At 67.6% G+C, this 20283-nt stretch overlaps 1 protein-coding gene across 2 annotated transcripts in view; it reads right to left on the bottom strand.

Annotated features, from left to right (window-relative positions):
• Positions 1-589: 589 nt before the first annotated feature.
• AHDC1 (AT-hook DNA binding motif containing 1) overlaps positions 590-20283 on the bottom strand; it is a 46554-nt gene continuing 26860 nt past the window's right edge. The window contains exons 3-5 of one of the 2 annotated variants that reach the window (XM_086480254.1): positions 7257-7422; positions 6099-6139; positions 590-5646 (exon numbers count right to left, since the gene is read on the bottom strand). In XM_086480254.1, the coding sequence (XP_086336380.1) occupies positions 590-5646; positions 6099-6139; positions 7257-7422 (5264 nt within the window). The remainder of the gene's footprint in view (positions 5647-6098; positions 6140-7256; positions 7423-20283) is intronic. The other variant, XM_086480256.1, reaches the window with a different exon arrangement.

Raw genomic sequence — 20283 nt, 5'->3', positions numbered from 1 at the left:
GCTGACCCCCCCAGGCCCCACGGCCACCTCCTGCCCAGCCTGCCTGCGCTCCCTGCCTGCACCCCTGCCCTGGGCTCGGTGGGGGCCTGCTGTCCGTCCATCCGTCCGTCCGTCCGTCCATCCATCCGATTGTCCTGCTGCGGGGCGGGAGGTGGGGGTGGCAGTCCGGAAAGCAGAGCCAGGCGGTTGGCAGGCGGAGCAGGTTTGAGTGCGGAGGGGGGAAAAAACGGGGCTTTTCTCTCTTCGTCCGTTATTATATTTTCTTCCTTTTGTTTAGCTTATTTTTTAACTTTTTCCTTTTTTTTTCCTTTTTTTTTCTTTCTTTTTTTTTTTTTTTTTTTTTTTTTTTAAGAAAACAAACAAACGGTTCCAATCCCAGTTAAATACAGAACTTGAAAAGTGTTCCAGAAAAAAGTGCTGGCTAAATTACCTCTGCAAGAGAAACACAACACGGAGGGGAAGGACACGATGAGAAAGGCCCAGGGGTGCGCCATCTCCCCCCTGCCACGCCCCCCACCCCTCGCCCCGAGGGGCTCCCCCACCTACCCTGTAACAAAACCTCGTTGTCCGGTTGGCACGTCAGCAGACACTACAATGAGGTGACCGTAAAAGTGTCCTCGGGGTGTTGTTGCTCTACCATGGGTCCCAAAAACCCGCTCTTCTGGGTGGGGGCCATGACGGGGTGCCCTTGGGGTGCAAAACTGGGGTACCTGTAGTTGTCCTGCAGCTGCAGCATTGAGTCTCTCGGTACGGGGGAGATGTTCAAGTCATTGATCAAGGGACAAGCGTAGGGTCCTCGGTGGTGAGCCCGGGACATCTCCAAGGGCTCCTTCTCGCCCTTGGAGGGGTGGGTGCCGCTCGGGCTGCTCAAGTGGGGGTTGAGACACGGGGGGTCCGTCCTGCCCATGAAGTCTACCAGCATACCGGCCCCCGCTTTGCCGTCGTACGAGGGGCTACGGGTGCTGGCGTTGGGGGAATACCAGTACGGGGGGTTTTTGCAACTGGGGGAGTCGTAGTGCGGTTGAGGCATGGGGAGATCGCGGCAAGCCAGGTGGGGGGCGTGCGGCAGGGCCCCCCCCTGCATGCTGTGTTTGAGCGAGTCACAGGCGGGCAGCTTACGGAGGTCGCCCGCCCGTAGGTCCTCCTTGAAGGCCAAGGTTGGGGAGCAGTTGGGCGAGAAGGCTTTCTGCAAGCCGGCCTCAAAGACAGTCTGCTGGCCGGGGGCTGCCAGCTGGTGCGGGAGGGCAGGGAAGTGCTTGCTCTCCAAATCCGGCTGCCCCAAACCGGGTGAGTCACTCTGAAAACCCTGGACGAAGGTCCCGTCCGAGGGGGTGGAGGGGTTCATGGAGTAGGGGCCGGCGTAGTCGCAGGGGTCCCGCTCGCCCACCCCGAAGCCCCGGGATTGGGAGGGCAGGGGGGACATGCTGCTGTCCCCGCTGTAGTAGTCCAAGCCCAGGTCCGTGCTCTCCTGGAAGAGGGGGTTGACCGCCTGCGACTTGGTGGGGAACTTGGCCTTGCCCGTCCCCCTCTCCTTCTTGGAGGCACAAGCCCCCCGGGAACCCCGGGGCTGCCGGGGTCCTGTGCTCCTCTTGGAGGGGTACACAGAGGAGGAAGAAGAAGAGGAGGAGAAGTTCAGGTGGGATGTGTCGAACATGTCCACCTTCTTCCGTCGGCCCCGACCGGGCTTGGAGTTGCTCTGGAAGAGGACGCTCTGGTTCCAGTTGTAGCCCGGGGCGGAGGACGCCTCGTTCCAGTCCATCATCAGCTTCTCCAGGCTGGAGAGGCTGGACTGGCCCTCACTGGAGGAGGCCTCGCTGTTGGCACGCCGGTAGCCGGCAGGCTGGTTGAACTGGGTGCTGTCGGAGGAGGACTCAGAGAAGGTCTCCGAGACCGTCTGCTGCTTGGCTTTCTGCGGGGTGTAGTTGGAGATGTCCAGGATGACGTTGGGCTCGTTGAGGTGGCACTCGAAGCCCGGGTTGTAGAGCTGGCTGAAGGCCTCTGAGCTCCAGTCCAGCCCGCCGTAGCCTTGCCGGAAAGCCCACGGCGCGGCGTTGGGGAACTGCCGGCAATTTTCGGGTGAGGGCTGGAAGGAGGCCGAACCCTTGGGCACCATGTAGCCGCCGGGCGAGACGGTGCTGGCCCGGCTGTCGCAGCGCAAGGGGGTGTGCGCCGCGCTGGAGAACTGTCCCCCTTGCTCGGCGCTGTTGAAGAAGGCGGCTTTGCCCAGCGGCAGGCTGGGACCGGCCGTCTGCGGTGCATAACCGGCGCTGTGGGCGCTGCTGGGGGAGGACGGGAGGCTGCTGCCGCTGCCGTAGGCAAAGCTGCAGTCCTTGCTGTTGGGGCAGTCCTGGGCCGACGGGTACTGCTTCCCCGGTGGGAAGACGCTGGCGGGTGCCACGCTCTGCCCGGCGCCGTAGCTGCTGTACGGGGAGTAACCGGGGGTGCCGCTGGCCGCCGGGTGAGCCGTGGGCGACCGGGAGACGGCTGAGGGCGGCACCAGCTTGGGGAAGGCCTCGGCCCCCCGGCACTCCGATGACCCTTGGGACACCCCGTAGCCGGCGGCGGCGGCGGCAGCGGCGGCGGCGGCGGCGGCACGGCCCGGTGGGAAGGCCGGCCGGCCCTGCATCGCCGCGTGGAAGGCGGCCTCGGTGCCCGGGGTTGCCGCCGCCACCTTGCCGCCCCGAGCTGGGTAGGCGGCCAGGCCCCGCTGGCCCGGCAGGGTGGCCGGGGGTGCCGTGTAGGCGGCCGCCGACTTGCGGGACTCGGAGCGGGAGGCCGAGAGGGCGAAGTCCAGCAGGTCGGAGGAGTCGTCCGAGTCCAGCAAGGAGCGAAAGTAGCCGGTGAAGAGGCTGTGCCTCTCCGGGCCGGCCTCCGTCTGCGAGGACGGCGCGTTCCCAGCGTAGAAGCCAGCCCGGCCGGAGGATCCCGACTCCAGCCCGGCGGCATGGAAGGGTCTCGCCTCGGCCCCTTGGTAGCCACCATTGCGGCCAGCCTGGCCACCGGGATGGCCGTGGTGAGGGGCCCAAGGGCTGCCCTTCTCCCCCCCGGCCCACTCGGCGGGGCCGTCGCCGAAGCTCTGCCCGGGGTTGGGCTCGGGGAAGAGAGCCCCGTTCTTGCGGGCCCGTCGCTTTCGCTTGGGTTTGCCCACGGGGTCGGGCTCCGGCCGGCCCCGCTTGCGCGGGTGCACGGCGTCAGCGTGGAGGGCGGTGGGGGCTTTCTTCTTCTTCCCGATGCCCTCGAAGAAATCGCTGAAGGAGCAACGGGCGGCGCGGGCGGCGTGGCCACCCCCGCGCCCGCCGAAACCCCCCGCTTTGCCGCCGCGCCGGCGGAAGCCCTGGACGCGGTGCAAGAAGTGGGAGATGCTCTGGGTGTCGGGGGCTTGGTGGATGGACTCAGGCTCGCTGGGGGTCCAGCAGCGGGGCGGCGAGCAGCGCCCCGAGCACTGGCTCTGCCGGTTGAGGAAGGCCAGCTTGGCCAGCACGTCCGAGTAGTCGGCTTTGCTGTCATTGGTGTCGGCGATATAGGAGGGCTGGGGCGAGGCCAGCTTCTGCTTCCTCCTCCTCCTCTTCTTCACCTCTGGGGCAGGCTCCTTGGGTTTGGCTTGGCCCAGCAGCAGGTTCTTGGGGGGCCTGCCCCGCTTGCGCTTCAAGATGATGGGCATCTCGCCGGGGGGAAAGACCACCACCACGTTGCGCCCGTTGTTCTTCATCTTGAGCAGCGGCGTGGGCTCCATGGAGCTGCTGGCCGCCAGCTCCTTGCCCTCCAGGTTCAGGTTGCTGCTGAGCGATGACACCTTGTAGGTGGTCTTGTTCCTCCTCCCCAGAGACACGGGGATCTTGGCCATCTTCACCACCATCTTCCTCACGCCCCGGCACTTGCTCTTCTTCCCCGTCGTGGGGGCCTTGGGCACCTCGTCGGGGTCCAGGGTGGTGGGCGGTGGCGGCTGGGGGGCAAGCAGTGGGGCGTCAGGCTCCTCGGGCCCGGGGGGCACCTCGGCGGGCAGGGCGAGGGGGGACAAGATGCGGCTCTCGGGGGTGATGTCCGCCCGGCGCCCTCGCCCTGCCCTCCTCCGGCGGCACAGCATCTTTGGCTTGTCTGTCCGGCGCAGGGCGTACTTGCGGTGGTCCTCACCGCACCGCCCGGCCCCCCGGCCCCCGCAGGGACCCCGCTTCACCACACCACCCAAGGGACAACCCCCAAGCCGGGGCTGCAGCCCGTGGGGCCGTAACGGGTCCCCGGCACCCGGCTGCGCCTCCAGCAGCTCCGACACAGGCCCCAGCGGCTGCGCCTCCAGCAGCGAGGGCTCGGCGGGCAGCAGCGGGGCCCGTGCATCCAGCAGCGGTGGCTCCAGAGCTCCGGGCAGCGGCTCCAGCGTCTGCAGCCCCAGCGGCTCCGCCAGCGGCTCCAGCGACTGCAGCTCCAGCGACTCGGACAGGGGCTCCAGCGACTGCAGCTCCAGCGACTCGGAGAGCGGCTCCAGCGACTGCAACCCCAACGGTTCCAGGTTTTGCAGCTCCAGCGACTCCGGCAGCGGCTCCAAGCTCTGCGAATCGAGCAGCTGGGGCTGCGACTCGAGGGATTGCGAATCCAGCAGCCGGGACTGGGAGTCCAGCTCTTGGGCTGGCAGCAACTGGGGCTGCGGCTCCATCGCCTGCGATTCCAGCAGCTGCGTCCCCGGGCACGCCAGGGAGGCCAGTTCGTTCAGAATGTCCGCCTCGGCCAGATCCGAGTAATCGCCGGCGTCGGGCTGGGAACAACCAGCTTCCTCCACTGGCGCTTTGGAGGCCCCCCCTACACCCCCGCTGTGGCCAGGGGGCTGCGGGGCGCTCCCCCCGCCGCCGTCAGCTTCTCCGTCGCGGGCTGGGGGCCGGGGATGCCGCGGCAGCTCGGTTTTGCAGAGCACCCCCCGTTCCTCGGGGCTGCGGATGCTGTTGGCCAGGGAGGGCGAGGAGAAGAAGCTGTACTGGAGGTCACGGTCGGCGGGCAGGAGGCGGCTGTCCTCGTGGCCGCCGCCGCCGCCGCCGCGGAGGCTGCCGCAGTCCAGGTGCACCCCACTGCTCTTGAGGTCCTCGGAGAGGCGGTTGAGGTCCTTCATGATGTCGATGAGCTGCACCACGGGGTGAAGGTTGATGTGCCCGTTGCCGCACTTGCTCTGGAGCAAGGCGAGGATGCTGTCGACGTTGCAGCGGCCCGAGGCCAGTGTCGCGTTGGGGAAGGTTTTAGGCGCCCGATCGCGGGCGGCTGCCTCCTCCGCGCTACCCCCCAGGATCCGGGGCTCTCCGGCACAGCCCAGCAAGTCCTCCACCGCCTTGGTGCCCCCGTGTACGCTCTGGCACCGGTCGGCCGGGTCGCCGTGCAGCAGCGAGCCTGCCTGGTGCTCCCGGCTGAGCGCGGGGCACGAGCCCTCAGGGAAGCTCAGCACGCTGCAGGATAAGGCCTTTTCCGCCGGGCAGGCTGGGGGTCGCGGCACCGGGTGCCCCGGTGGGTAGAACTTGGGCTCTCGGACGTAGTCGGGCGAGCCACGCACAACGCTGGTCGTTACCACTGGGCCCGGGGGCTTCACGCGCATCCTGACCTCCTCCTCCCCCGCGTGCCGCTTGGCCGAGCAGTTGCTGACATGGGGGTCAGGGAAGGTGTGACCGGGACCTGCGTGGGGGGCAGAGAGGGGGACAGTGAGGCTCCGAGGGCACCACCGGCCGAAAGAAGCCAGCAGTGCCTTGCTCCATCCCCGCCGCCCTCAGAGCTGGGGTGCCTCCGTTCCCCACCCCCCCCAGCTTGTCCCTGCCCTGTCACCAGCGAGGACTCGTCTGGCACTGTGCCCCTGCCACCCCCAGCCTCCTCCCTTGCCCACCACAGCGGTGGGGAAATGGGGTCTGGCCCCCTCCCCTGCTCAGGGGGGGGCTGGATGGCCTCCCCACGGCAGGACCACCCATGCCAGCCCCTGGCTCGCCCTGGCGCAGAGCCACCTCCGTGGGGACGCAGGGTGGCTGTGCCCATGGGGTGGGGGGGGTGATCTGGGCTGGCCCGTCCCCCGCCGTGGGGCAGGGCTGGGGGGGGGGGGCGTCTGGGGATATGGTGGGGGCGAGGCTGGGACTTACCTTCGGCTTTGCTGCTGCTCCTGCTGTTGCCCTTGAGCTCTCTGCAAAAGGAAGGGGTGCGGAGGGTTAGCCCCGAGCTAGGGGGCGGGTGGGGGGACAGGGACGGGGACGGGGGCGGGGGGGGGGGGGACACGGGGGGTACGGGGGGACACCTGGGTGCCCACTGCGTCCACTTCGCAGCACCAGTCCCTCCCAAGGGACACACCAAGGGCCGATCCTCCCGAACTCCCGCAGCCGAGAGGGCGGCGCCCGCCCATCACCCTGGCGTCGGGGCTGCGAGAGCAGGGCGGGGAAAGGGACGGAATTGGGGGGGGGGGGCCGGGGGACTGGGAGGGGGGGACACACACAAGGCTGCCTCCAATCTGGGGGACAGAGGGGACAGGTTTACACCCCCCCCCCCACACACACACACACACTCACCACCACCACCAACCTCTTCCACGGGGCTGGGGGCGATTTGGGGGTGGGGGGGGTTCCCGGTGGGGTGGGGGGGGGCCGAGGCGGGGGCCCTGCGGCAGCGCTGCCACTAGGTGTCCCCGGTGAGCCGCGCTCCGCCCGCCGCCCCGGCCCGGCCCCCGCCGCCCCCCCCCCCCCCCCCCCCTCCAGCCCGGCCATACCGGGGAGGGGAAGGGGCTGGGGGGGGGGGGGGTTGTTCTTCGGCCGCGGAGGTAGCTCTGCATGTTCCCCCCGCTCCCCCCCTCCTTCCCACCCACTCGCGGGCACCGCACGCACATCTGCTGCCCCCCCCCCCCACCCCGAGGTGACACTGCCCGGTGCCAGCAGCCCTTGGTGACCACCCGCATGGCGCCTGCCTCAGTTTCCCCTCGCTGGAAACGGGGGCACAAGCGAGGGCTGTGTTGCACAGGCACCCACGGGTGGGTAGGGGTGCTCATACACCCACTACACAGCCCAACCTACACCCCCACGGGGGGCTGCAGGCACCCCGATTTGCCCCCCCCCCCCCACTTTGTGAAGACACAGAGCCCCCCATCACCATCCCCAGGGAAGCTTTGCAGCCCCCCCCCCCCCCCCCCAACTGCTGCCAAAGCAGAGCAAGATTTGCAGCTAACCCAACACTCCCCCCACACACACCCCCCCCCCCCCCACCCGGTGCAGCCCCCGCTCCCCGTTCCCGGGGCGAGGGCCCCCCCGGGGTACCTGGGCCGCGGGTGCTTGCAGTGCAGGTTCACTTTGAAGCTCCTGCCGTCGCCGTCGCTGCCGGGCTGGCGGGGGCCGGAGCCCTGGGCACGGGGGAACCACTCGGCTGGCGGGCTGGCACCGTTCTCCAGTGCGACAGGCTGGCAGGCGACCGAGCTCCCATCTGCTCGAGCAAGCACAGAGACCCCCCCCACCCTCTGCGTCAGCCTGGCGGACCCCTCCCCAGGCAGCACCCCCTGCCCCGGGCTGGTGTGGGTGCCCGCAGGGCTGGGTATGCGGGGAGACCCCCTTCACCTGCCCCGTTCACGCCTCCCCCTCAAAGCCACAGCCCAAGGGGACACCCAGGAACCCCTCTGCACCACAGGACGGGGTCCATCATGGGATGCTTGGGCACGGGGTGGCATTTTGGGGCAGGACACCCCTTGCCTCCCTGCCATGGCCATGCCTTGAGCCAGGGGCTGCCCATCAGGAGGCAAGAGCATCGCCCTGCCAGGCTGTGGGCACGTGCGCGCGTGCCAACGCGTGTGCAAGGCCACATGGATGCGCGCGTTGCATGCGTGTGTGCATGGCCACATGGATGTGCGTGTTGCATGCGTGCGTGCACGCAGAGGCCCCTGCTCCCTCCTCTGACAGCGGCGTGCCGCGGGTCCAGGCACCCAAGGCCGCTGCCCAACTGGCACAGGGGTGCACGTTGGAGCCCCCCTCAACCCATCGTGGTCTCCCGGTGCCAGCGTGTCCGCCTGTCTCCCCCCCCCCAACACCCGGAGCCGCGTGTGAATCCCTGCCTGTTGGCTCCCTCCCCCAGCACACACCCGCAGACACACACACGCAGCCGCTCGGCGTGATCCAGGCTCTTCCCGGTGTCTGGATTAGTGTGACAACTTATCAACAAGGCAGTGAAAGAGAATTCGAACCTGTCAGTCCATCCGCATCCCTCCCCACCCCACACACCCCCCGCCGCTCTCCGCCACCTCCCCATCTCCCCACCAGCCTTTGGGCGCAGCGCTGGCACCGAGGAGATGCGGGCACCTCGCTGGCAAACGCCGCCGTGTTGCCTGCGCCGGTGTAGAGTTACACCAAGGGCAAATGTGGAGCAGGAAAATATGTGCTAGAAAGACCGGTCTAGTCTCTGATGAAGCTGCTAATGTGCCCGGAGAGCTGTTGGAGGGGAGGCAGGCAGGAAGGAAGCAAACGGGAGGTTTTCCAGAACAGCCGCTGCGAGCCGGTCCCCGCCGCACACGCTGCGCACGGCTCGACGGGGAGGACCGGGGCGTCGCGGGGCACGGGGTGCGATCCCCCCCATCCCTGAGCCCGTGGTCCCCCCGCCCCCCATGTGCGTACGGCGCACGGATGCGTTGGCAAACCCTGTGGGATGCCCATGGGGTTCCCAACGGGGTGCGTGGCACCCAGTGGCGTGCACCCATGGGTGTCAGGAGCGCTGGGTGTATCCCCCCTGCCCTGCCCTGCTTGTCCAGCCGGCTCTTACCCCAAACTGGCCAGCGCCAGGCTCCTGCCCTCAGCCCCGACAGGGCCACGTGGCCGGTGACAAAGCGGGGGACGCTCCCCGCGCCCTGCCAGCGCTCCTCCCTCACCCCGGCCAAACCGCCGCCACCCAGCTGCCCCCCACGAGGCGAGGACCACCTGCACCCCGCACCCAGCACCCACCACGCCGTGGGGGTGGGCAGCACCCGCCATCGCCACCCGCTCGTGGCATGGGGTGCAGGACAGGAGCCTGGCCCCGGGTGGTGGGGAGGGGGCTGTGGAAGGGGGGAGCCGGGCACGCCGGGATGCTCGCCGCGCCGCCGCGCTCACTTTCACCTCCCCGCTCAGCCCCAAGGCAGCCGCCACATGTTTCGCATTAGGTTCTCCGGACTTCGCCATTCCTGGCTTGCTCGCCAGGGGTAGGGCCTTTTTCCCTTCTTTTTTTTTTTTTTTTTTTTTTCCTTTTTTTTTTTTTTTTTTAAATTTTTTAAAATTTTTTCCTCCTCGCTGGTTACAAAACACCAGCCGAGACCACACAAGCGAGGAGGGATGGAGGGAACGAAACGAAAAGGAGAGAGAGAGAGATGGGCGCCGCGGGCGGGGGAGAGGTGGCGAGGCTGGGTGCTGCGGTGGGGTGCAAGGGAGGGGGGGGGGGGGGATGTGCAGGGCAAGGAGGAAGGGGGGGGGGGGAAAGTGGGCGAGATTGCAGTCACCTCCGCTTCCCACCTCCTGACCCCGCAGCCCTGCAAAGATAACAGCCCCCGAAGACTGCTGACTCGCCTCGCAGAAATCCAATATCCTCGCCTGGTGAACTAATCGACTACCTGGGCTCGCCACCTCCCCTGCCCGGGCTTAATCCTGCTGCTGCAAAGCTTTAATTAGTTTAACGGTTTCAGGCTTGACAGAGGTTGGCGGCAAGTGGCATAGCCGCCCCCCCCCCCGCCCCAGCCCCCAGCCCCCAGCCCCCAGCTCCCCTCCTCAGACAGGCTCCCGCTTGGGTGGCAGGGGTGGGAGAGGTGGCACCAGGAGGGCGCAGGGGGCTGCAGACAACCCCCCAACACCCACCACCCCCCCCCCGCCCCAAATTCCCCTGAGACTGCTGGCACCCAGCCCCGACCCCCCTCCCAGCGCTGGTGGAGGGTGGTGGCGGGGGGCACGGAAGGGTTCGCTTGGCACCGGCGTGGCGGCAGCTTGCGGCGGAGGGATGGCCCCGCAAGACACGGACGTGGTTTGGTGCCCGGCTCCGAGGCCACCCAGACGTTAGGGTGGGGCCGGAGATGCCACCGAGAGACAGGCAGGCGGCGGGGACCCAGCCGCCACACAGATGGGGACACGCCGGCCCGACGCCTCCCAACCCGCCGGGGCACCGTGCCGAGCCGCCCGCGGTGGCAATGCTGGGGACGAGGGGTCCTCGCCATCACCCCGCTGCCTCCTGGGTCCCTGGGTACTGCGGGGTGCTGGGGAAGGGTCAGGGTGGCCCTAAATACCCCCCACGTGGGTGCAGTGGGGTCTCTGGGCACCCCCCACCGCGCGTGTTCTGCGTGCACAACTGTCCCTTGCGTGCGCACACGCACATCTGGGGCACTGCAGAGGTGCCCCCCCCCCTCTCCCCACCCACACAATGTGGCACCGGGGGGGTGCCCCGCTTCTGCATCTGCCCTTGCACAAGCCTGAGGACACGGGGGCAGGGCCTCTCCCTTGCACACTCACGCACACGCACGCGTGGCCGGGGCACAGCGGGGGTTTTTTCCTTGCACACGCACATCTGGGGGGCACCACAGCAGTGCAGCTCCCTCGCACACGAAAACACACACACGCTTGGGGGCTGCTGTCCCCTCCGTGCCCTGTCCCTTGCACGCTCCCGCACCCCCCTTTGCTTGCTCACACGCACCCGGCCCCTCCACCCCCCACCCCGTGAGTCCCCCCGGAGCCCATCCTGCGCCTGCTGACACCAGTGGAAAATCCCCTCCAGTGACAGCTTCCTGGCAGGAGCTTTCCGAGGGTTTCCGTGTTCCCCAGCCAGCCTCCCCCCCGGCCATCTCCTCCCTGAGCTACGCGGGGGGTCGGGCAGGCAGGAGGACCCCCCCCCCCCCCGCCTTTGCCCCCTACCCCCCCTTCCCAATTCAGCATCACAGCCCCTACCCTAAAGCAGGCGGGTCCTGCTCCCTCCTCTTCCTCCCCGCCTCTCGTCACCCCATGCACCAGGCACCCCCTGCCACCGCCCTGCCCTCCTCGGGAACGGGGGCACCCATTAGCACCAGGGGTGATTTGGGATCCCACCTTCTGGGGCACCCACCTGCCTTGGGGACCCACCACCCAGCGACGCCACCAGTGCACGGGTTAGGAGCAGGGGGAAGACCCAGCGGTCCCAAAGGGTGGGCACAGATGGGTGCTGGGCCATGGGGTGCTTGCAGGCAGCCCTGACCCCTCCTTTGGTTGTCACCCCGCTCCTGCTGCGGTTCGAACCCAGCCGTCACCATGTCCCCCCCCTGCTGCGCTTGTAATTAGGAGACGGAGCAGATGGCGCCTGGGTTTCATCTTAGGTAACGGGTCCAGCCGAGCTGCTCGGCCGCCGGTTCCTTTTGCGGGGCCATCGGTCGCCAGAGCAGAGGTTTTTCGGGGTCCCCCCCAAGCAGGGAGCTGGTGGGGGAACACGTGGGTCCCCCCCCCCAGCGTGGTGCCAGGATGCTGTACCACTGCGGGAGGAGATGGCTGTGCCGGGAAGGGCTTGGCTGGCGTGTGGGGCAAACACACCTGGGAGATGTGGCCCCAAGGGAGAGCTGGGGCTGGGAGCCACCCTCCATGGCACCCCGGGGTGCCACAGCCCTGGGGCAGGCTCAGGCACCCACTCTGGCACTGGGGAGGGGGCTCTGGGACCGCTGGGCTGGCATCCCCCCAACCACCCAGCGCTGCAGCAAGGCAGGGTGGGAAACTCATTGCCCAAAAAGCTCCGAAATCCCGGCTGGCCCTGGAAGCAGGGACCCTGGGGACACTGATGCCCCCACGCTGCTGGGGAACGAAGCTGAGTCGGGGGACACAGCCCTTCTCTTGGGCCTGGCCCCAGCGTGCTGCTGCCACCGGGGTCTCCTGCAGCGCAGTCCCCAGCCTGGCTGGTGGCTTCCTCCAGGCCTGGTGGGCCCAGAGCTGGTGGGACCCTTGGTGGGTTCAGCCCTCAGCCCCGTAACGTGTCACAGTGCCCTGGAGGTGGGCAGGGATGGGGATGTCTGGTCAGGCCCCTATTCCCGCTGTTGCAAGAAACCATCTCCCCTGCAACGACCACCTCCCCCACAAGAAATCACCTCCCCTGAACGACCATCTCCCCTGCAGCGACCATCTCCCCTGCAAGAAACATCTCCCCTGCAATGACCATCTCCCCTGCAGCGACCATCCCCCCTGCAAGAGCCATCCCTCCTGCAAGGATCATCCCCCCTGCAAGAGCCATCCCTCCTGCAAGGATCATCTCCCCTGCAAGAGCCACCTCCCCGGCAACAACCATCTCTCCTGCAATGACCATTTTCTCCTGCAACCATCTCCCACTGCAAGAAACCATTTCCCCGTGCAACGACCCTCTCCCCCTACACCACAGAGCTGAATGGCCACAGCCGCCTGGGGAACATGGATTTCTGGGGGGGGGCACGCTCCCCTCCATGCCCAGGTGCCCTCAACCCCAACGGCATCATCCAGCGTGGATGCAGCCCCCCTCTTCCACCCCAACCCCCTTGGCCCCTGAAGGGTCTGACCCCCCTCCCTGGCTGCAGGGGGGGGGTTTGCAGGAGGAGGCAGGGGGGGGGGGTCGGGTGGGGGGCCCGGGGGAGGTGGGGCGGCAAAACCGCTCGACAGATGGACTGCAGAGACGGTGGCACCTCGGCCGGCTGGAGCCCAGAGCCGCAGTTCAGAGCTAGCAGGGAAAACGGGCTAAATTTAGCTGCTTTCCTCGGTGCCAGCTTTGTTCCCCCGCCCCGTCGAGCCGGCGCGGGAGGCGAGCAGCCGGCCTGGCCCCCTCCCCTGCCCTCTCCCTGCTGTGGGGGGGAACACCCCCACCCCACCCCCCCACCCACCCCAGCACCCATCTCTTGGTCGGGGTGCCAGGGGCTCCTCAGGGTGCCGGGTATTTTCGCATCCCCGTCTCCACGCAATGGCCGTTCCCGGTAGGTGCCCAGCGTGGCGAGGGTGCCCCGGGTCGTCCCCCCCCCACCCCAATACGTCGGCAGGCCTGAGGCTGCGCAGATGGCCGCGGCCCCCCTCTCCGGGCTCCCTGTTATAGCCACAGCATGAGTCACAGCCCCGGTGTGTCCCTGCCCAGCGCCGGCCACGCCGGGTCATGTAACACCCGTGGCCGCCCCGCCATGGCGGGGGGATCCATCCCCTTCCCTGTGCCACCCTCCCCCTGCCCGCAGCCTTGTGGCACCCAAGGTGGCTCCGCGGCCCTCCGACACGCCGCTGCGAGACCCCCGGGTAGGGGGGCACAGAGGCGATGCTCAGCTCCCCCTCCCCGTCCCCAGCCGGCTGCGAGGCCGCGGTGCTGTGCGGGTTAACGCCGAGCGGGGCCGGGATCCTGCGAGGCCAGTAACATTTGGAAGGCGCCAGATGGACGCGTGCCCATGCCGAAGGCTCGCTCGGCACAGCCATGCTCCCCCCGCCGACGCTGGGGCTGGGGGGCTGCCCAGGGCAGCAAAGGGGCGCCCGCTGGGGATGCTGACCATGTGCCCGTTGGGGTCCTGGGTGACCCAGCACCCACCCACACCCCCACACCCCCCCCCTCCACACACACACCAGGCACCACCCGCCTCGCTCGCAGCCCCACCGTGGGGAACGGCGGCAGCTGGGGGTCCAGGTGCACCCACCAAGCCCGCGGCATCCCCGCTGCACCCCTTCGGTGCCGACACCGCGCTGGGGTGGCCAAGTGGGGACCAGTGGGGGGGGGGGGGTCCGGGCAGGGGGAGAGCAGCCAGTTGCCTCCCTTGGCCAATTTTAGAAACTGGCTAGACAAGAAAAGCAGAATGGGCCGGGCAGGATTAACGGCCGGGCTGGTGTCAGGGTGGTTTTTCTTTTCTTTTTTTTTTTTTTTTTCTTTTGCTTTTTTGCTTTCTTTTTTTTCCTTTTTTTTTTTTCCTTTTTTTTTTTTTTTTTTTTTTTTTTTTTTTTTGTGGGAGGCACACACGAGTTGAGCGGAAACTCCTGGCTGCGGATCCTGTTTCCTGGGAGATGCGGCATGGTGCAGGGCCGGCTGGGGCCGAGCTGGGGTGTGGGAGCCACTGGGGATGATGCCAGCACCAGTGTGCTGGGGAAGGGGTGCGGGGAGGGGGGGGGCAGCCTGCTGCCTGCCCCCTCCCCACGCCCCTTCCCCGGCACGCCGGCAGCCTGGCACCCCACAGACAGCCTGGCACCCCGCAGAGGTGACGCACCCCTCGACAGGTACGGGTGCACGGGGGCCACAAGGCGGTTGTGCACACGCGGGTGTGTGCACAGGTACACGCGCCGGGGGGGGGGTGGTGGGGGGGTGGTGTGGATTGTGCACCCGTGGGTGCAGCCACGCAGCCGAGCACCGGTACAGGGGCGTGCGGGCAGCTCCATGGGTGCAGGTGCACACCAGTGGGTGCACACGTGGGTGCGCACGGGCACGCAGAGGGGTGTGCCGGCGCCTGGATGTGCAGCACCCACCTCTTGCACACGCGGGATCGCACCCACTCGGGGGTACAACGCACCGACAAGCACCACCGTGCCCCCGCACCCTCTCGGCTGGCAGCCAGCCAGGCAGCACCCATGGGCTCCCGCAGTGCAGGGACCCCTCACGTCCCCGAAAGGGACACGCCAGCGCTGCAGACCCCCATCCCACACCCCGGCAGTGGCAGAAGCAGGAGGGCACCGACAGTTCGTGCCAGGGAACGCGCTGGGTTTTGCTCCGATCACAGCGGGTGACCCATGGGGGAGGCCCCCAAAAAGCTGGAGGTGCGAGCGCCGGGAAAGCACCCGGGATCTGGCAGCGGGGGCATGGGGACCTGTGGGGAAACTGAGGCAGGGAGCAGGGTGGGCAGCGCCCGGGGTGGCAGATGGAAACAAGGAGCTGCAGCCAACTCTCCCAGAGTACCCAGGCGTCCTGTGCCACCCCAGCCCCCCGCTCCGCTCCCACCCAGCTGCCCTCCCGGCTCCGGTTACAGTCGCGGCTGCCCAGTACGGCGTGTTCTGGGGGGCCAAGCTCCCCCGGGGACGGCAGATCAGGGCACCCACCTCTCCCTGCACCCAGCCACGACCCACCAGCATCCCTGATCCAGCCGTGTATGAGCCTCAGAGCACACTCACCTATGGATACGCCTATTTTTCTCTCCCCACCCCACCCCCCCCCCTCGCTGGGGAGCTTTCCATTAAAATTGGAAGAACACAACTTGCCGGCAGAGCCCCGGCGCGGTTCGTACACAGCCTGTCACTCACACATCACTTTGTAGATGCCCATAAATTGCTTCATTACCTCTTCTAATTGAGGAGAACGCAGCTGCTGTGGGGCGGTGACAGAGCGCCTTCCCTTTGAAGGATGCCTCGCTCTCCAAAGACGGGTCCGGCAGAGCCGCAGAGCCCCACCAACATCCCAATAATAATAATAATAATAGTAATAATAACGATAATAACAGTATCCACGCAAAATCCCTCGGCCAAAGGGCAGCGGGGCTCACGTGCGCCAAAGCCCGCGCGCGGGAGGGGGATGAGGTGCTCAACAGGCCCTGCGCCGGTGGGGAAACTGAGGCACGAGGGAGGTTGCGCCACGCACGGGGAGAAAGCGGGCATGCAAACCCCTGCATCGCACCGGGACCTTGCGGAGGGGGTGGGGACGGACCATGGTGGTGACAGGCTTTAGGGACACCCCGACGCTCAGGGCGGCAGAGGACGGAGCGTCTCCCTGACCCGCGGCAGGGATTTGGGGAGCGAAGGGGATTCACGGGGCTAAAACTCCCCGGGGAACTTCCCACCTTGGTCAGGAGCTACGTCCTCCCAGCTTCACCGGCACGAAGCCAGGGGTGCCCGCCACCCTCCCACGCCCCTGTCCCCTGCACCCCGTCCCTGTGTGGGCCCCCCGGCTTTGTCTGGCAGGCGGCGAGCGGCTGCGGCTGGGCTCGGTCCCCTTGCAGGATACTGCAGAAGGATTTACTGTATTGCAGCTTGTGCTGGCTGCAGCCCAGCGCACAATAGATTAGCTGTAGCCCAGGGCAGCACGTTGCGGGGGGGGGGGTGGTGGTGGTGGGGGTGGTGGTGTGTGTGTGGAGGGGGGGGTTGGGGGGGTGGAAAGGAAGGTGGGATTCATTCGGATGCAGATTGCAGGGCATTTGCTGCAGTATACTGCAGGATCCCGCCACTCGCTTGGGACAGCCCCCCCCCCCATCATCCCGCTCCAGCCCTGGCAGAGGGGCTTCGAGGGGCTCAGGAGTCCCCACCCCGTCCCTGCGCCATCGCCCCCGCCAAATTTTATGGCGTGGATGTTTGCCGTGGCCACGGGTGCCCACGCGGGTTGGGGGACACCTCGCTTGTCCCCTATCCCAGGGGGTTCAGAGGGGCTGCGGTCCCCAACGGCACCTGGGTGCTGCTGGGGACACCAGGGCCCCCCTCGCTGGGGGCGACGGCACAAAGCTGGTGCAGGGAGGAAGCCGGGGACTGCAAGCAGCACTAATTGATCGCGATTAATTCAGCTCCTACCTCCCCGGGTGGCAGGGAGAGATGCTGAGACACAAACCCAGCCCACAGAGCTCCCCAAACAGGCTCCGCTCTCCCCCGCGCCCACCCCTTCCCCCAGCGCAGGCACCCAGGCCTGGGGGACCCACGCTGCTTGTCCCTGGGGACGTAGGGGGGCTCTGGTGGGTGCCTGGCTCCCACTGCTGCCCCGGAGGTGTTGGGTGCCCATGCACATGGTTTGGGGATGGGTCCTTGGGGTGGACCCACCGCCTTGGGCTGCTTTTGGCTGCCGCTTGCAGGGCAGGGGGGGGTCCTGCTGGCACCTCTCCAGGATGGCGGCACACCGGGAGACGACGCTCCGGCGACAGCACAGGGGAGCAGAGGTGCCAGGGGTCCCCAACGGCCTCCTGGTGACACCGTGGCACCTTTGGCAGCGTCGCCAGCAAACCAGGAGACCCAAGAGCGCTGCTGCCACCTCCTCCAGCACCCAGCCTCCACCCCAGCGGGGACAGCAGGCACCCCATGGGCAGTGCCGCCGCGGGCACCGGGGGCAAGGGCGGGGGGGGGGGGGGGGCTGGCACGGCAGACGAGGGGGCGCGGGGAAGGGAGGGGACACCCCGGTGGCCGTCTGGCTTTCGAGGGGAGTTTGGAGCCTGCGGATTCAGGCTCCATAATCCTACGTGGGATGCAGTTTCCACAGCAACAGCGGGTCAGAGGGCAGCGAGGGGAGCTGGCTGCTCCGCTCAGGATGGTGGGTTGTGCCCACCGCTGCCGGAAAGCCACCGGGGCGAGGTGGCGGGGCGGGGTGGCGGGCTGGATGGCGGGGCCACGGTGGCGAAGGCAGGCGAGGATGCGGGGGCCGTGGAGGGCGCGGGGGCGGCCAGGCTGGTGCTGCCGGGGAGGCGGGCGAGCGGGCTCAGTGTGGCGTTGTCAGCAAAGATGTCACTAATTGTCTGCAGGAGCAGCAAACTCTCGTTAACCCTTGGGCAGCCGGCAGCGGGTGCGCTGCCGAGGCTGGGGGGGCACCCAGGGACCCGCTGCCGAGCACCCTGGGTTAGTGACACCTCTGCCACCGCCCTGCTTGAATGGCCCTGGGCAAGTCACTGAGCGGCTCCCGCCCCCCACCTTCCCCTAGTTGTGGCTACTGGGATACCAGTGCGTCCCAGTTGGTGACTACGGCCAGCGGGGTGACCCCAGGCAGCCCCCTCTCCTTGCCCCATGGGCTCTGGCTTTGCCCAAGTGACAGCACTTGGCCAAGCAGGAGCTTGGAGGCAAACGCTGGCCATGCCAGGGCCACCAGGGCAGGGCCACCTCCATCTCTGGTCACCTCCATCCCCGGTCACCTCCATCCCTGGTCACCTCCATCCCCAGCCATTGTCCCCACAGGCAAGCCCGGCGAGCGCAGCGGGGTGCAGGCGGAGGGGGGACGCAGCACCCACGCCACCGCCACCACCCAACCCGTGCCGTGCTCCGCACCTTGCCACAGCTCTGTCCCCAAGGGAAAAGGCTACGTGGCCCCACGGTGACGAGGCACAAGCACCCACCCTGCCCCAGGAGGCTTTTACCACGGCTGGCGGAGGCGTTAAGTGCCGGGGCAGAGGCAGAAATGGTTTTTCCACCTCCCGGCCAGCTCCTCTACCTGGGAGCGCTGCCGGGAAGCGCTGACGTCGGCAGGAGCGGGTGGGGGTGGCGGGGGGAGGCCAGGGCCAGGGCGGCCGGAGCAGGGTCAGCAAAAAGCCTCCGGCTCCGTTCGCCCCTGCCAGCCACCCCACGGACCTTTTGTTCCCGTTTAGCACCTTTCCCAGCACCTCCTGGCTCCCACCGCCTCCCAGGGCTCCTTTCCGGGGGGGGGGGGGGCAGGGTAGGGCCCCCTTAGCCGGTATTGGGGGTTTTGGCGAGCAGATGCCTCCTGGGTGAGGCAGGAGGTGCCCAACGTGGCTCATGGCACGGGGGACCCATGTGGTGATGGGGACGTGGGTGCGTCCTGCCCCAAGGTGGGGTGGCAGGGGGAGGTGACGGCTGCTCTGCGCGGGGGGGATCTGAACCCAAACCCAAACCCCCGACCCCTCCGGTAGCACCGGGATGCGGCAAAGGGAGGGGGTGAGGGGAGGAAGGCAGTAGAGCTCCCCGTCCCCGTGTGTCTGAGCATCACCTGAGTCCCCAACTGCTGCCCCGATGCGCAGCCAGCCCGCCAAGCCCAGGGGAGGGGACGGATCCTGCTCTGCACTGGGGAATGGGTACAAAACCAGTGCTCCCACTGTGGACAGCCACGGGGACTGGAAGGACGCAGGGCACAGCCCGCTGCCCCCACTGCCGGCATCCCAGCACCTCAGTGGGGACACCGAACCTCCACGCTGGGGCGAAGCCCACCCAGTAGGGTGACAGCGCTGGGGACCCCAGGAGAGCCGCGGTGGGTGCAGCTCTCCCGTCCCCCCGCAGCCACCACCGGTTCCCCAGGGAGGAGCCGGGGCTGGGCAGGTCTGTACAAGGCCAGGGACTCTCCCAGCCTCCAAGGACTTTCGGCTGGGATTTCCTGAGCGGGACGCAGGTTCACGGGTGTCGCAACGCTCCGTGATTTCTGTGCCATGAGCTCCTCGGACCCACGCACGCAGTTGGCCTGGGGTGGAGGAGTCCCACGGGTTGCACCCGTGGCCACTGAGCCTCCTCCCTTTGCCAAAGCCACTGGAGTCGGTGAGCACCAACCCTGAGCAGGCTCCCACGGTAGCACTGCCAGACAGGGCTGTGACAGCAGCTTACTGGTCATACTGGGCATCCTGCAGCTGGCACCGGCCCTCAGCAGCTCCCCCAGTTTCAGCCCTGCCTGGGGACCTCCTGTCCCTTGGCATCCCATCGGGCACCCCTCTAGCTGGGGTGTAAACCCAGTCCCAGGTGCAAACCCACCCCTGGGTGCAAATCCAGCGCCAGCTGCAAATCCAGCGGTAGGTGCAAACCCATCTCTGGCTGCAAACCCACCCCTGGGTGCAAATCCAGCACCAGCTGCAAACCCAGCGGTAGGTGCAAACCCATCTCTGGGTGCAAACCCACCCCTGGGTGCAAATCCAGCGCCAGCTGCAAACCCAGCGGTAGGTGCAAACCCATCTCTGGGTGCAAACCCACCCCTGGGTGCAAATCCAGCGCCAGCTGCAAACCCAGCGGTAGGTGCAAACCCACCTCTGGGTGCAAACCCAGCCGCAGGGTACTGCGCCCCATTACAGCGCCTTTCAGCCAAGCCCCAGCACGCATCTCCTTCCCCAGCTGCCCCAGCCCAGCCCAGTGCCACCCCGTTGTCCTCCCCCTCGCCATGAAGTGCCGCAGGTTCCCCCCCCCCCTGCTGCCAGCCTCGCCCTCCGGATACAGCAGACAGGTCTCTTCCCCCCAGGCTCCCTTGCTCGGCGTCTGGCTGAGCTAAGCGTATTTAGCGCTTTTAATTGTTCTTAATAAATCAATCCCGCCAGCCCCTTAAATCATTTTTGTGGCTTCCCTCTCAGCCGTCCCCGCGGCCGTGCTGGTGCGGAGACTGCTGTCTGCAGCGCTGCCGGCGGGGGGGACTGGCTGATGGCGGGGCTGGGATGCACCCTGCCCACCCCAGCACCCACCTTACTGCTCCTCACCCCTGGGAGCCGCCTGGGAGGGGCTGCGAGGCCCCAGCAAGCAGGGCACCCACCTGGGAGCAGGGTGATGGGGTGCGCTGCCTGCCTGGCGGGTGCCCGTGCCTCAGTTTCCCTCCCCGCATGACCCGGCTGCTCACTCGCTCCCTGTTCTTTGGGGTCAGTCACCCCAATATCGCCGTGTTTTGGGGGACACCGAGGGAGCACAAGCGCCTTCTCTGGCTGTGGCTACAGCTCTGTGCTCCATGCCCCTCCAGGCTGGATGCAGTGGGAACAGC

The sequence above is a fragment of the Leptosomus discolor genome, chromosome Z (genome assembly GCF_034619465.1).
Source record: "Leptosomus discolor isolate bLepDis1 chromosome Z, bLepDis1.hap2, whole genome shotgun sequence".
NCBI lineage: Eukaryota > Metazoa > Chordata > Aves > Leptosomiformes > Leptosomidae > Leptosomus > Leptosomus discolor.
The sequence above is the reverse complement of the archived record's forward strand: the minus strand, read 5'-3'. Positions and strand labels throughout refer to the sequence as shown.